Source organism: Balearica regulorum, chromosome 5 (assembly GCF_011004875.1).
Source record: "Balearica regulorum gibbericeps isolate bBalReg1 chromosome 5, bBalReg1.pri, whole genome shotgun sequence".
Classification (NCBI taxonomy): domain Eukaryota; kingdom Metazoa; phylum Chordata; class Aves; order Gruiformes; family Gruidae; genus Balearica; species Balearica regulorum.
Window position 1 is genome coordinate 62,547,626 of NC_046188.1, and position 17,310 is coordinate 62,564,935.

At 39.4% G+C, this 17,310-nt stretch overlaps 1 protein-coding gene across 7 annotated transcripts in view; it reads left to right on the forward strand.

Moving 5' to 3' along the window:
* WT1 (WT1 transcription factor) overlaps window positions 1–15,538 on the forward strand; it is a 38,287-nt gene extending 22,749 nt beyond the window's left edge. For 4 of the 7 annotated variants that reach the window (XM_075755274.1, XM_075755271.1, XM_075755276.1 and 1 more), the window contains 4 exons: window positions 1,020–1,170; window positions 8,538–8,627; window positions 10,642–10,734; window positions 14,185–15,538. In XM_075755274.1, the coding sequence (XP_075611389.1) occupies window positions 1,020–1,170; window positions 8,538–8,627; window positions 10,642–10,734; window positions 14,185–14,306 (456 nt within the window). In that variant the 3' untranslated portion in view covers window positions 14,307–15,538. The other 3 variants (XM_075755275.1, XM_075755272.1, XM_075755273.1) reach the window with 2 other exon arrangements.
* The last annotated feature ends 1,772 nt before the right edge of the window (window positions 15,539–17,310 follow it).

Consider the following 17,310-nt stretch of genomic DNA (forward strand, 5'->3'; position numbering starts at 1 on the left):
ATAAGAAAGTCTTAGATGACGTTTTGCTTTTATGGATTTCTGAAACTTTACTAATTCAAACATATTTCCTTAAAACAAAATATAATAAATGATTGTTTCCTAGTGACTAAGTAATTAATGAATATTTGGAAGGAACTTACCATTCATGGGAGTTAATTTCCTCCCTTTCTGAAACAGTCATATCATCGATAAATACCACTGTAAAAGATATATCTTCTTAAAACTGATGGCAAAGTCATTACATAATATTTGTCTCTTCTGTGTTGTTCTGTATTGTCAACATACATCAATGGTTTTAGATAGCATCTTTTCTCCTTTTCCTTTTCTGTATAGTTTAACAAGTCATTATTCAGTGGCAAGCTCTCAGAAATAGGCTTCTGAGCCAGCTTTTGTTGAGTGAATAAAAGTAAGCAGTTGACATTGTTTAAGGAAGTTAATTATCCCAGAAGGAGAAGATCATCTTCCATGGAACTTTGCAACAGTGGCCAAAATGCATTAAGGCTGAACTATTCACCAGCTCCACCTAGATGGTCTTTCTTGTTTTGTTTTTTACCAATTTGTATTAACCCAATACATTAACTTCCATGTCCTTTAACTTCATATGATTATTTAAAATAGAGGAGAATGCTGCTCTGGCTGATGCTTGTGTCTCTCGCACTGTAATAGGCCTAAAACTATTTCATATGCCAATGAGTCCTCTTCCAGGATTGTGTGATTATACGTGAGGTCAGAATGTGGCCCATTTTATCTTGCATATAAATATTGGTGAGAGAATTTAATAAGTAGAGTTCATTGTATTTCACCTTCAAATAATTTTAATACTCTGCAAAGAAAAGATTAAGGTATACTAAGGTTGTACTTCGTTAATGTAGAATAAAATAAAATTGCCTGTTTGCAGTATAATATATTTAAGTATTCTTTGTCCTGGAGAAGTCCCTCTGATTGTTGTTTGTCTTTGAATATGTTAAGGAAAAGCTTGAGTACATACACATTGCATTAGCAAGTCTCTGTCATTGTAGGATGTCCGACGGGTGCCAGGAGTAGCTCCAACTATTGTCCGATCAGCAAGTGAGACAAATGAAAAACGTCCCTTCATGTGTGCATACCCTGGCTGTAACAAGCGATACTTTAAGTTGTCCCATTTACAGATGCACAGCAGAAAGCACACTGGTAAGTGCCAGCATGGATTGGTATAAATCACGTTACAGCACTGGACAGCAAGGTGGGTAGGGGGATTTTAAAATTGCATAAGGTGCAAGAAATGATCTGCCAGGTCAGGGGCAGCGGGAATCTGTCAGATGAGGTATGTATGTGCTCTGTCATCTGGGCAATCCCTCTTTTGGATGCAGAAGACTCTGAATCTAGTGAAGGAAAACCCAGAGCAGTGTTGACAGCAAGTAGATCACGTCCTTCCCTCTCTTACTATTATAGGGCATAATTCAGGGCTGTGACTTTTTTATTTTATTTCTCTTTTTTTCATTTGGGAGCGTCAAAGCTTGCTCCAAATCTTAACTGTTGTTAACTATAATGCAGTCTCCTCTGCAAGAGAAACCTAGACATTTAGCATCCTCTTGTCCTCCTGAGTAAGCCTTTTCTGGTTGGAGGTGGAGGCATGTATTGGCAAATGAGCTTCCTTGCTATGGGCTCTCTCCATGAAGAGTTGAGCCTGAAGCCAGTCATTTGTGGACTGAGATCTAGACTTGCTTTGAGTTCAGGCAATAGAAGTTACATCTCAAAATGTGGAAACCGAACGTCCTGCTGCACCTTGCCAAAGAGTAAACAGAATTATTTCCCCTATTGGGGGATGTATATTTATATGTATAATTATGATTTACTTTTAGATATGCTCCTTATGCATTTTTTATTGCCTATCATATTTTTATATAGACAGTTTTTTCCGTGCTAATCTAGAAATCTGTGGATATAATCTGTAAATATGGATGCTCGGTTAACTATTAATATGATGGAAAGTCAAAGGGATGAAACAGACAACAGAAAGGCAGTCCATACTGCTGTGACCTAGCAGATTGCCTAACATTTCATAAAAAATAGTTGCAAACTTTTCCTTTTGGGGGCCATGTGGTGGCATTAGTTAATTGTGTAAAATACTTACAGGTAAGAAATGAACATTACAAAGCATTTTTAATTTCTGAGTGGGCAAGTCACAAAACATTCAGACAGACATCTTCAGTGTTGCTTAAATTACACCTTCAAGATAATTTAGATTGTAGCTGGAATTTAGTCTTTAGAGCTGGAAGTCTACAGAAATGCTATTCTATTTTCTGTTAATAAATTGGAAACAGAAGAAAATTTGGAGATCTTTTGGGGTCCATTAACTGTGGTATTTTTCTTAAGTATGCCTAAACTGTTTTGAATTTTTCTTATAATCACTATTTCTTTCATTCTTAAAGTGATTTACTCTGTATTTTAGCAGTTGTAATTTGTTTGGTTTGGTCCTGTATTTTATTCCATTTAGTTGCTTGGCTTTCACAATATTATTTCTGGATCCATCACAAGGACTTCAGCTTACCTCTTTTTTTTTTTTTTCCTTAACCAGAGAAGATTTCCAGCATTATACCACATATAATCTAGGCCTGTAGAGTCACAAAAGCCCCAAAAGTCATAGACAATAGGACTATGGCCATCTAGCATCCCTAGAGAGGCTTCTCCCATTGTCTTTGAGGTCATACATGCCCCTCCTTTGGTTTATGCTATAGTGGAACAGGGTAAAGGAAAAGCATTTTTTCCCCTCAAACATCTTGTCTGTACAGGTGGGCCCAGATCTTTCTGCCATTATGTTTTGATATGTTGACAACAAAACTTACTCATTTCTCAAACCTTTGCAAGTTGCTTTCCATAAGAGGCCAACTTGATTCCGACAGCTTGTATTTGCTGATACAAACGTTGCTGTTGATAAGACCACGTAAGCTTTTGAGGTTGGTTGCAGCTAAAGAGAGGACGCAAGGGATAGTGCACGGCAGGTATGAGAATTACTTGAGCAACTTGCCTGCCTGATGCGTTCAGCTTTAGGATCAGAAGGGAGTTCTCCCCTTTGTCAGGCTGGCAGGTTTTTGTCCTCAGCCTGTTGTATGGGTAGTAGCCATTTCCTATGATTATTGTCTGGAAATTTTACTTACCAAATTCCCAGCTCCTGTAGAGGCATAGAGTATGATGCCCTTCATTTCTTGTCTCCTTCTGTCTTCTGTTAGTCCTAGTTTTTGGGAGTGCTTGGTGAACTGTACTGTGTGGGAGCATCTGGAGTGGATAGTCTACAAACCCTTCTGAGTTAACATATTTTCTTGGCTGCTTGGTGTGATGGAGATTCTGGACTTGGTGGCCATAATGGTCTTTTTCAGTCCCGTGCTCTTTATGAGTCCTGAGCAGTTGAACTGACTTTTGTGATGTAAATTCATGTCTTTATCTAACCCTGATTTGTGTCTCCTGCTTGTGGAAAAGCTGATTGTTAAAAGCAAAATTTGAAAACCAGTTTTCTCCAAGGGCAGATCAATCATTGCTATGAAGAATGTATGCTTCTTGTTGGTAACAGTTACAGTAGCTACAGATCACACTTCTCTGCACCTTCTTTCTTTTCTCCACTTGCTTGGTTTTATATGTTAGGGTGTATCTTAAGTGGCAGTATCACTACAGTGAGGCTATTGGTTTGTGTTGATAATTTTGTGGCTATCTCTTAGGCTCTCTGATCATCTTTCTGTTTGTAACCCAATGAACTCCAGAACCCCTTCTAGAGTTCTCTACTAGGTACAGAAATCGAACTTCGTGGAATTAGCACATTAGACAGAAAGAAGTTGGCAAACATAACACCTAATATTCTCACTGAACAAAGGGATGTGTCTCTTCTTCTGCTTCAGTATTTTGATGGGTGGGAATCCTGATGAGCCAGTCTAAAGTCAGGAGAGCTGTCAGATGTCAGCTCAAGTGCAGGATGATTTGTTTGTGTTTGGTATACCTGTCTACAGCCAACACAACATTTTACTAGTCCTCCTGTAAGGTGGTTCTGGATTCACTCATGAGTTTGAAGCTCTTCCACCTTTCTTAGTGCACTGGTAGGTCAGTTTTTAAAATCACAAACACATGATTTGAAAACAAGCTGTTACATATATCTAATATTAAACCAGATAGTATCTTTGCAGAATAATTTTGGCTCTTGATTATCTTTTTTCTTTCTATAATAGATACTTGCAGAGGACTGGCTCATCAGATCTTTCATTCTTCACCAGTTGCAGTATTGCAAAATCAAGCAGGCCCCTGAAACACAAAGTTGGATTCTGTAATCAGTTTTTACCAATGTTTCAACGTAGCCTTAGTTGAAAATATGTTAACATTTTGTACCCTCCAAGACTGCTTATCCATTGTTAACAATGCCTTTATTGAAACATGTACAGCCAAAAAAGCTTTTTTCTTATCTTGGTGTATTTTGCTGCAGTAGATAGGGCTCTGAAAGGAAATGCAAAAATACATATAGCTTTTCAACAGTACAGCAAATAATGTGAGTTGTCATCCTGTGGCAGGCTTCAGAGACTACTTTGCAGAAACAAATTGATGTCTAGACCTCCATAAATTTCATTTATGGTGGAAACATCAGCATTCTTGCCAGAGATCCTTTGAATTCAGTGCCACGCATTGGAAAAACTGGATTTATCCTAATGGAAAACTGAGCATTTTTGCAGAAAAAATATCCTCTGCCTGCTTGCCAGGGATATTCTTCAGCCTCGATATGCTCAGCTGCAGGTATGAGCTTCTACAGTGAAGAATGAGAATCTGTAAATCAGGAAGCTTATCCTTTATGTGGTATGGGATTCAGGTCTCGGTGGTGAATTTCTGAGACTCTGAAGGGTATAAGTAATGCATTTTTATGCTAATCATCTAACAATGATTTCTTTGCTTTGACAAAAGCAAATATCCTTTTGCTACGGCATGTGTCACCGTGCTGCTAAATGCTTTACAGTCATTAGTGCAGTTCATCATTACAACACCTTTGAAAAACAGAGCTATGTCCTCTATATACAGAGATGATAAACTGATAACTGGGTGTAATTGTGCCTGAGCTGGGAACTGCGCAGGCTCTCCTCTTAAGGCTCATGTGGTAACTTCTAGGATAGCACTCTTTCATTAATGTTGCTTTGAAATAATGATCTTCATATGGAAGCCATGGAATACCATCCTGCATAACGCTGTGGAAGCTGAAAGCGTATGTGGGTTCGAGAAACAACTGCACAAATTAATGGAAAGCAACTGCTGGATGCTAGGAGAGTGTCCACGGAAAGTACTGCTGCATCCTTGCTGCTTCTGCTCTCCTGCAGGCAGCTTTGGCAAGCCATGGTGGGAGACGGCTGGGCTGGATGGACGTTTGGCCTCATCCAGCATGGACTGCTTTTAGGTTTTCATTTCTATGGCATAAAATAAGAATACTTATGTATTTAAAATACAAGATTAGTTTCAGAACTTCTCACACCTGAACTCTGGTGTGAAGATGACAGAAAATGGTACCTGTAAAGGCTCCCTACTAAATAAAGAAATATACATTTTATCAAAGTTTGCTAAAGCAAATTATTTTGAAAAGAAAAATACATTAACAAGGTAAAGTTGTGATTATGTGGTTGTACTCATTTGGTTGAGTATATAGGAAAAGGGTTTTAACTTGCTGAAGACAAGCCTTCAGATTCTCATTCAGACTGCAGGTCTCTTGTTTCAAAATCAGCCTCCTCTCCTGTTTTTGTGTTAGCGGCGGGCAGGCTTGTGCTCTTGCAGCATTCCTTCATTAAATGCAATGATGATGAATATTTTGTGCAACTGCTACAGCAGTAGGAATTTCTGTTTCATTGGCCCATGCATCTGGGCCAATGAATTTGCTCCAGAGAAAATGTGCATGCTTCCTCTAGTTTGAGTTAATTATTTTTAAGCAAAGAGGTTTATTTTATTAGAAGCATTTATTGCGATGTGTGCGAGGCTGATTCACACTTGTTCTCTGATTGTTGAGCTTTATTTTTTCTAAATATTTTCCTAAATATTAAAGAACTGCTGTTCCCTCTGTTCTCTCTCATCTTGACTATTTCATTATGCACCAAGTTTAGCCTTTCTTTTGTGTGCCCTCTTTCACTAATGAAATGTAAATAATCGTGGAAACCTCTGACTCGCAGGTGGAAGGACTGGTGAAGCTTCATCTTCATCTCCTGTTTTGTTTTGAAATTGTATATGGCCTCATAGGAAGGTGACAGTATTATTGGATATTTTTCATATATTAAGAGTCTTTAGTCTTTTACTGGAGAGGGTCTAATAGGCCTGGGGAAACTAGACACTGCTCTAACCCCTCTCTGTGTAGCAATTTGATGAGGTACTAACAGACTCTTTCTAATCTGGGACATTTCTGTTGTCCTGTTCTGATGAAACTTAGGGAAGTTAACAGGTATGTGACAGTTGGCTTTGGCAGGCATTTTGCTTGGCAGTAGCTGGCATGGAAGATGTAAAGGCAAGGGAAATTAGGTTTTCTGTCCAAATATTGTGCCTGGTTTTGTTTGCTTGCTTTTTGTTTTCTACGCAGTGTCATCATATCTCTGTGTAAGCATCTTGGATTGATTCCTTTAATATATGCCTAGGTTAAATTTGTCCTTAATTTAATCAAGATTATAATTCAAAGTATTTTAAGAAATACTTTCATGTGCATGCCATCAGACGTACTATACTGTTTTATTCAAATACCTCCTTAACCATCTTCTGCGTTTATATTGCAATTAGCAGACAATCATCCTGTCACTGCATTCTGCTCTGCTGACATTCCCCCTCTTAAATCTGCCAAAGGGCTGAATTCCTTGGAAGTAAGTGGTTTCTGAAAAGCAGGCACCCCCCAGGGAGTCCTTGCGGTCAAAGTGTACAGAACTATTTCAAACACCTGTGGCAAGTTTAATCCCTTATGCTAATAAATTAAGCACAGCAGACATGGAAATTGTCCACACCTAGGTTTCAGAATCAGTGAAGTCCTTTGGGTGACTGCCACAGGAAGTTAGCTTGTTCTTGCGGATTTAGTTGCTTTTGTAAAATTTTGATCTTAGCCACACCAGAATGAATGTGGAATGCTCTTCTTAATATGCTGCTTATACTGTGTTACCCAGATCAGAAGGCTTCTGCTTTAAACTAAACTAGATTGCACTGGCATTCTGAGATACTATTTCCTCATCATAATAAATTCAGAAATGCAGATACTTGCAATAAAGATTTATGAAAGTGCTATGTGTTTGGAAGTATACCCAGAGAAATTAAACCCACTGCCCACTTCAGCTGATTTTTTTTCTTTGGGTCCTTGTGCTGGACCTTTGTTTTACATCTCAGCTTTCCACTGTAGACAAAGCAGGTCCCAGCTGGTCTAGTGTGTACCTTCCAGATAAAACCCAGGATCCTCCCAGCTTTGCAGCGAGAGATGTTTCGTTGGGTCTTGTGCAGAGGCCTCTGCGCAGGGCTGTGGCACTGTAAACAGACTTTATGTAGGTATAAATGTGATTATATCTGAGGCTCTTGCAGGATTTCAGTCCTGTGCAAAGGGGCTTTAGATGCAAATCCTATCTGACAGATCATACAGCTCCTCCTGTAATAGCATATGGATTTGTTTTTTTTTTCTGTGCTGACCAAATTTTCAGCAATTCTGTGGTATGCTACATGCCAGCAGTGTTTCCCTCTTTCCTCAAGCTCGACCGCTGCATTTCTCTTTGCATGTTTATGTGATTGGTGAAGTCCTTTGCATTGAACACCATGTTAACTTGAGACACTAGCTTGTAGGGATTTAATTTTTCTTAAGAGTCAGAATCTCACTTTTGGTCACAGAGAAAACATATCCTGAGGTTCTCTGCTGAACTGTATGGGACATGAAGGAAGAGTTTATATTTACACAAGGCTTTGCAATAATTCATAGGCTTGTCTGCAGGAGGTGTGCAGCTACATGAGAAATTCTATTTAATGGTGCTTTCCAGAAGAAACATCATTTGGATTTTGGGGAAGAATATGTATTTTTCTGTGGTTGAATTTTGCTCATTTTCTTTTCATTCATTTGGTGTGGTTAAAATTGCTGCCTACATGAATGTCATTGGCTTAGTTTTTGCTTCAAATCCAATTTAGAGCAAACTGCAAGTTGTTCCCTTGTACAAATTATGTATTACTGAAACAGGTGGAAAGGGCTTAATATGGTTTTCAGAGAAATATAAAACAAGAGTTCTGTTCTTTTCCAGCAGAAAACAATAAAAAAAAATCACGCAACCTGAAATTTTTTGTAGCTTTAACCTAATGCGCTGCGTTTTTCGAATCAGCAGATTCAGGATCAGTGTCAATGCAGTAGAATTATGCCATCCTTTCCCCACTGATTCCAACATAATTGTATGGTTTTATAGCAAATGAGTCCTGGCGTACCACTAGACTGCTTTAGACAGAAGAGAAGTCTAAGTCTTTTAGCGTAACATGTTTCATCTTCTGATTCTAGTTGATGTGTTCCCTCATTTGGCCATATTTTCTGATAAACCCTTTGTCCTTTACAGGTGAAAAACCTTATCAGTGTGATTTTAAGGACTGTGAACGAAGATTTTCTCGTTCAGACCAACTCAAACGGCACCAAAGACGACACACAGGTTTGTTGACAGCACATCTCTGCTCATTAGAGTTCATCTTTATATATGAATTGTGAGCCAAAAAGGATACTTCTAAACTTCTGATTTTCTGATGTTGTGTTTGCTCATACACGATACCTGTAGTGCCAAATTCTTGACGTTAGCTTTAGGAGAGGACTGTAGCTGAGTTTTTATGTTGGCATTTCAGTGCTACTATGGTTGTATAGGTGACCCTTTAATCCTGCTGCCATCTTTTTGAAACAGCTTTCTTAATGAAACCATGTGCTCTGTACTGTATCCCCGATAGAGGTAATATATTATTTTTAAAAACCAAACAGTTCTGCAAGAAAAAGTTACCAGTGAGTAACCTGATAGACATTACTGTATTCTGATGTTCATGTGACAGGCTAACAGGTGAATGTTTCGAGACAGCCAAAACTACTTGTGAGTTCAGTCCAAATTCAGCAAGTTGTTTTTTCGTGCATACATCATTTTCTGGAAACGTCAAGATGGCCCATTTCAGCATGTCAGGAGTTCTTGGAGGTCTAGATTAGATTGACAGGGGAGAGAGCTGCCCTGCTCAAAATCACAGAAGAGGAGGTGATCATGACTCCAGCCTCCAAGCTGGGAGTGGAACCATGAGGGCACTCTGCATGGAACACAAGAAAGAATTTCTGAGTACTCTTCTACCTGAGTCACAGCAAGAAATTGCATTTGAGTCTCCTGTATCTCAGGGAGTGTCCAGACAGTTGGCTTACCCACTGTTCTGTGGTGGATTGGTTGACAGCGGGCTGAATATGAGCAGACAGTGTGCCCAGATGGCCAAGAAGGCCAACAGCATCCTGGCTTGTATCAGAAATAGTGTGGCCAGCAGGACTAGGGAAGTGACTGACCACTTGTACTCAGCACTGGTGAGGCCGCACCTCAAGTCCTGTGTTCAGTTTTGGGCCCCTCACTAGAAGAAAAACACCGAGGTGCTGGAGTGTGTCCAAAGAAGAGCAACGAAGCTGGTGAAGGGTCTAGAGAACAAGTCCTGTAAGGAGTTGCTGAGGGAACTGGGGTTGTTTTGCCTGGAGAAAAGGAGGCTGAGGGGAGACCTTACCACGCTATACAACTACCTGAAAGGAGTTTGTAGCCAGGTGGGGGTTGGTCTCTTCTCCCAAGAAGATAGGACAAGAGGAAATGGCCTCAAGTTGCGCCGGGGGAGGTTTAGATTGGATATTAGGAAAAGTTTCTTCACCGAAAGGGTTGTCAAGCACTGGAACAGGCTGCCCAGGGAAGTGGTTGAGTCACCATCCCTGGAGGGATTTAAAAGACGTGTAGATGTGGTGCTTAGGGACGTGGTTTAGTGGTGGACTTGGCAGTGTTAGGTTAATGGTTGGACTCGATCTTAAAAGGTCTTTTCCAACCTAAATGATTCTATGATTCTGTGATTTCTGCCTACTACTTCTCTTGCTAAAGATGTTCTATCCCACTTAAACAGTGTTACTGAGAGATGTAGGAAGTGTCTCTGAAAGCTGATGGTAAAAATACTCTGTTGGGATGATACATTTTTAGCAACTGCATACTAGAACATATCTGCATTAAGCGGTCCCCAAGACTTATGTGTAGTGTGTAAAGTAGAAGTATAAAGTAAGTTAAGCTATTGGGAGTATATAAAAATATACCTCTGCACTTCATCTTATGTCATATTTGCTCATAGATGATACCAATAGAGCCAAGCCACAGGATCAGAATTAACATCTGCAGATTCTCCTTAGTCCAACAGTGTAAGTGGGTGTTTGTTTATGATGGTGTTCTTTGGATGCTTCAGACCCAGACATTGGAAGAAGAGGCTAAAAAGGGGTGGTAGCCTGGCTAATCACTTTCTGTAATGTGTAGGCATGAAGCTGGGAGGAGTAGTTACAGTAACTAGTACAAAAAAATCCAGACTTTAGAAAATTCAGAAATAGCTGATTTCATTCACCCTTCCAACAGGCATTGGAATATAAAAATAGACTTTTTTTTTTGTGTGTGTGTGTGTGTGTCTTTTCAGGTGTGAAGCCCTTCCAGTGTAAAACCTGTCAGAGAAAGTTCTCCAGATCTGATCATCTGAAGACTCATACCAGGACTCATACAGGTAAAACAAGTGCGTAAACTTTTCTTCACATTTATATTTCATTATTTTTAAACTTTAAATCAATGTTGTTGTAAATTACATGATTAGAAAGTCTTTTAACCAGGAGTTAAATATTCAAAACAACAGAAAGAATTCCAGTGTGCTGATTTTTCAGTGTGACTACATTCCCTAAGTGTCATAGTCAGTTCACAAAGGGATTTAGGTGATTTTGGAAACTACACTTTCTTTCTTCATGTTTAAAGAAATTTCAGCTTGGCAAAATATATTTTGTCAGCTATTGTGAAATGAACATCATGGTCTCAGCCCACAAATGTCAAGTTGATCTACTGCCTTTACTGAAAAAACCCTACAAGACAGAAATTTTAATTCTAACTTCAGCCAAAGGTCTGTAATCTAAAGTATTCGTGCCTACTCATGCTTCTCCTAAGTGTCAGTTGAGCCTAATGCAGGATAGCACGGCAAAGCTCTTACTGTTGCTGCTTGTACTGTAATCTCTCCAGAAGATAAAAGGAGTGCCTTTTGCAAACTCACACTGACAGACACTAAAGTAAAAGCTTACTCAAATATTCAAGGACCTTTTTGCAGAAACTATAGTATTTGATATAAATACAGGGGAAAAAATAGGAGACCATTTTAGCCTACTCAGCCCTCATGTCAATGTAAACACCATTAAGGAGCAACTGCAGCAACCTCTATATTTTAGTTTTAAGTTTTAGAATTATTCCTATAAATTGACATTTTCCGTTCCCTTCCACTATGTATGCAGTATTTTTACCAAGTAATTGTTTACCGAGCACTTTGACATGTTATTAGATGTCACAGTGTTTTCTATGCTGGTGTTAACCTTTTAAATTCAGTCTCTGTACAGATGGACAAGGAGCCTGAAAATCTTTTTCTCTCTGCTAAGGATTCTTTTTTCTCTTCTGGACCATAAAAGCCACATATTTAAGACTTTCAAAAATAAAAACAGAAATTTTAATAAAGGAGATGATTCACCTGAGAACAATGGCATTTTCTGTGGCACTGGCCAAATAAATGCTTCAGGTAATGGCCATATCTGCACTTGCAATCTGCAAATGGTAAAGGGCATGGCTGTGTTCCTGGGTTCTCCCCATGGTTTCACGCTGAGCTGCAGGGCCTGGGTCTGCGTGCATTTGCATGAAGAAATTTTTTATTTTCTTAATCAGCAAGAGGTAACAAAATAGCAAGCGGTTGTCACATGCTAGCAAGCCAGGATAAACTCTATTCCCCATCAGATTTCATTGCTAACTGATCTGCTAATTCATGACTTTCATGACTCCAGTAGTTTTTTTATCCTAGATTAGCTAAATCAGGAAAGAACTTGCTTTCTTTTTTCTGGTGAAACTCATCTCTCCATTCTTCCTTGCTCCATGTGATGCAAGCCCCCACTGCACTCACTGCTGAAAGCAGGCTCACTTGGGCACTGATAACCTCATAGCACAAACCTCTGCGTGGGCTTGCTGCCTGCCACTGGCTCAGGTTCTGTGCAAGCTCTGCAGCCCAGCTGCGTGCTGCTGTGATGATGCTCCTGTCGGCGGTTTTGGATGTGTCATGCTCCTTTGACTGTAAAATACACGTATCCTGAGGGGAATGAGCACGAGTGGTGGGTGGGGATTTTTCGTCTCCATCTTACCCTGTAGCTTCATTCCTCTTTCTTTCTTGTACCCCCTAAATTTTGCAACAAAACACTTAGCTCAAGTTAACTTGCTCCATGTTAAATCTTGATGAAGCAAAGCACAGGTGACTTCCATCTAATTCCATCCTAATTTTAAGTCAACTGCCAAACTGTTTGTTAAGCAACAAATTCAGGGTTTCTTTTCCCCGCAAACAATTTTACTGTGACAGCAATCTTTGCTGTGAAAAGCAAAAAATAAATGAATGGAAAACTCCACACCTCTATATACATTTTTAGCAATGGAAATGTGATTTCTGATATGTACAGTGAAGCTGTACACAGTAATTTGTGCCCAGCCCAGAACTAACAGAGATTGCTGCCCCCTCTTGCAAGAGGAATTGCTTGTGAAACCAGAAATTGCGTGTGAAACAGCAAAACTGTGCTGCTTTTACTGTGGTAGTTCAGTGAAAAACTGGCCCGTAATAGATAACTCGCATCAGTTCAGAGGATGGTTTTGCTAATGCTGCTGAGATGAAAGACGACCACTTTATACAATCTGAGATTTTTATCAGTAGCTCTGACCAGATCGATGTTGTCCCATACTGTTTTATGCACTCATGTGAGATAGTTGATGCTTTTGCCAGCACGTATGTTAAGTGGCTAAAGTAGACTTTAACCCTCTTTCCTCCCCCTTTATATATATTGTACGGGATTTTGCAAACAGAAACACACAACATTTATGCCAGTCCCCAATCTCCTTTTGCCTGAGTTTGGATGTTTATGAAATGCACAAAGTGTGAGGCAAAGAAGAGGAAAAGATGTCTGGGTGAGCTCGTACCACTCCAGTGGGTCTTGAGTTGGAGAGTACAAGGTGTGTAGACAGCACAGAAGAGCCCAGTCCCAGAGCTGAACCTATTTTAAAATATTGCATCTATTTTGGGGGAAAAAAAAAAGAAAATGCAATTCTAAAAGAAACATGAGTCACTGGGCACTGCTCTGGGCTAACGAAAGCATTCCATCAGCATTCCTGCGGCATCAGAAACGTGGCCTGAAATTCCACTTAAACATTGTAGAAAATCGAGGGACTAGATTAAACTGTAAAGAGGTGATGGCATTTCTTCTTAAGATTGAATGTGCTTTACTTGCAGTCATTTTTAGTGAATGTTATGCTCATGAGAATGTTAGAAAAATACTGAATATTTTAAGCCTTTAACATCTCCCATAGATGTGAATCTACTTTATTTAGACAGTAGTGGGAAACTTTCAGTCTGGCTCAGCAGACTTCATGCTGAACTTTGTTTCTTCTACCACATTCACTTACACTCAGCAGTTTCAAAGAACTTCAGCCAAAACTCATAGAATTAGCTGGAAAAACTCTCCTTGACTTGAGGTCAAGCTCTGAATAGTCACTGACAATTTTCACAGTGACTAGCAGTATGTCTGCACCACAGCCCAAGGTGTGACTGAAGCTTGTATGAATGCCAACGACTTTTAAACTAGTTCATTCGAGAGCTGCGAGTAGCATAGACATGGCAACATGGGGTTCAGTAAGGGCCTGTCGTCAGGAATGAACCGCTGCAAAATGTTCTACGTCATCCGAAAAGTCTGTTGTTAAAGATCAGCTGAGGGAGATGTAAGAAAGCACGGAGCGCTGATGTGAGCAGGAATTGAGGGCACTCCCACGCCCTCTCAGGACAGCCCAGGATGTCATTCCTCCTGATGGGGCCTCTGCCTAGCTCCTCACAACCCTGCAGAAAGAAAACAAATAGGAGCATCTCAGGCGAGCTGTATACCCAGTTAATAACAGGGTGTTTTGTTAACAGGTGAAAAGCCTTTCAGTTGCCGGTGGCCCAGCTGTCAAAAAAAATTTGCCAGGTCTGATGAATTAGTTCGTCATCACAACATGCACCAGAGGAACATGACTAAACTGCAGTTGGCCCTTTAGACAGTTCAAACAAGTCAATAAACCAGATGGGACATTATGAGCTACTGCAAACTTTATCAGCCATCTTCGATCACCTCTGTCAGAAAGCTGCAGCTGTCTTCGCATCCCATTTGACACAAGTTAACTAAACCGTAGGATTCTGCTCAGCCTTGGCTTCCGTTCGGACTTATATAAATTCCTGTTCAATAAGTTCAAGAGATTTTTATTTGTAATTTTGTTTAAAAGTAAGCAAGATTGCCACAGTTTCAAGATTACTATAAACTGTGCTTACCTTCCACATCTGTATCAACTTTTCTGGTTTTATTTTCACTAAAAGTTTTCCAGGTACCTTTTTAAGTCCTGCAGTGAGTAGGGTGATTCCTCCCTGTTGACGGTAAGCTTTACGCTTACGACATCTGTGCATGTGCTGAAGTTTCCAAATGCTAGTACAGCTATCCTCACCAAATGAGACCGAACGCTCACCTGAGATACTTTTGGTAAACTTTGTACTTGTACTGCCAAAGGGCAAGCTTTTAAAGTTGGAAGCTCTGCTTTTGAACTTCACAAATCAAACCTTTTTTTAAGGGACGTATTTCTAGAGCAGCTAAAGCTAGATGAACCAGAGCTTCTCTGTACAGAAAATGAGAATCTTACCATTAAGTTAACTTGTTTTTTAAATAATCACATAATTGATCCCCCCCAAACTGTTTTGTTTGTCAAATAACTCTCTCCCTTTCTCTTTCTCTTTTTAATGTATTGGTTTAAATTTATTCTATCATGAGATTCATAGATCTCCTTTACACAAAACTAATTGCAATCATTGTAGACATTTGGGATTTGTTTACAATGTAAAGCCACACTGGTTATGTGGCTAGCAAGCTGTATAAACTTAAAACTGAACTTTTAATGGGGCTGGTCCAGGATCTCCATTAACAGATTACTCTTAAGATAAGTAACTTAAAAAGACTCTTTGTCAAGTATATGTGAAAAAGACATTATTAGTGTAAGGAAATATATTGTTTCAGGGTTTTGGGAGGAGGGGTTTATTATTTACTTTTAATTGCTTGAAATTGTTTGTATATATATATATCTGATAATGTATTGCTCTTAGACATCTAAAATTAGAAAGTGTATAAATATTAGATGCATCACTGTTCTGATGTTGTTGCTGTTACAAACTATTGATAACACTAAGAATGTAACCTGCATTTTTCACTGAGCTTTCAATTAAAGCCCATTCAAAGAGAAACAAATGAGAGTCCAACAGATGTCTTGTTTCATGTCTGGTATTAAATTTCAAATGCCCTGTCCAATAGTATCCTTTTTTTTTTTTTTTTTTTTTTTTTTTTTGTATATAAAGGTACCACCAGCACTGATGACCACTAGTTAACCTGTCCAGGTCTTGACCACAATTTATCCATCTCACTTGGGAATCATACTGGCAGCAGCAAACAGTGTCAAGTTTCATATTGTGCTATAAAACAGTTGCTTCAATCGTTTGTCTTCTTACCAAACTATTCCTTTTCTTTCGACCTGTAAGATTTGTGTAAGAACTTTATAGAAGAGTAAAATCCAGTTTATAAATAGCAGCGCTGGCCTTCTGTAGAACTGTGCTGAAACCGTAAGCACAGATAACTTCTTAGATTAGGAAGCCATAGGCTGACTTTTAAGTAAAAGTTAACATAGAGTTGGGGTGGCTTAAATCAGTTCAGCAGGTTGAAAAAGACAGTCTTTCTTAGATGATGAAGTGTGAAAATGAAGATAAAAAAATATTACTGTTTCTTTGTCATACTGCCTACTTTTCTTTGGAAGTAAGTACAGCCTGCCTCAGCGCCCTTTGACCTTGCAAAATATTTGTATCTCTTTAGCAAAAATCTTTAATGTATCTTGCCAAGCTTTTTTCTCTAATGTACACAATGGAGTTCTATGATGGGTTGAGCTTTCTCTCTTAAAGTGCAGCTGCATCGTCAAGAAAACTCAACAGTTAATTCTTCAAGTCCTCTTTTTCGCATGGGTATTGCATCACTGTTAATTACTGTTGGGGTACTGTGACTCATTTGTATCAGTCAACTTTATCTTTTGCTGCCAAAAGACAGCATCTCTCTGGAGAAACTCATAACAAGTGTGGCAAACATCAAATATTTGGAACGAATGGTGTACATAAAACTGCACAGAATTAAAAAATAAAGCAACTCCTCCTGCTTTCTTGAGAGAAAAGTTCAGTCGCAATAACAACGTCCTCTGATTTAGCCAGCAGTCTTCTGCAACTGCAAAACAATCTGTTTTTTCAGTCTGCACCCAAAATAGAGAGCTGCCACGAGTGTTTATACTAAAAGCCAAAAAAAGAAAAATCAGCCTCCAGTTGTGCCTGTGTTAGTCAAACGTAAATAAAACTATCTTTTGTGAAGTACAACCAAAACTGCACTGCGGCACAGGCCAGACTGCCAGTGACCTGTAAATAACTACAGCCATGGGTTTGCCGCTTAGTGAATTGCATGCCGAATAATAACGGTAGATGGCTACAAAAAGTGAAGCGTGGGTCGATGAGTGACAGAGCATGTCCCTTTGTTTTTGCTGTCACCACTTTTTCAATGAAAGCGCTTATTGCCACTCTGTTTGATGATCGTTACATCCCCCAACCTGCCGAGTACAGTGAGGACAATGGTAAATGTTTACAAGATTTTTTAAATTTTTATTCCTAGTTATTTTACAGTCTTTGTTGTGAGAGGCATTTTATGTCTCTCCCTTTCATTTCCCTGTTTTCAAGATTCTGTCAGCAAGGTAAGCCACCTTTCTTGAAGTGCTCTACTACATGAATTTCTCAGAAGCAGCCCCCAGACGCTGGTTCTTGCAGCATGCAATTCCTCATTTTGCAGCAAGCAGAAACTGCTCAGCAGGCCGAGTTTCTGTGAGCTTGACCTCCATATGAAAGATGAGGGGGCTGCACTGTATTATATTTTACAAGTATCCTTAGCTCTCTGGAACATTTTCAGTCTCACGATTAATTGAGCAAGTCTTTTATGCC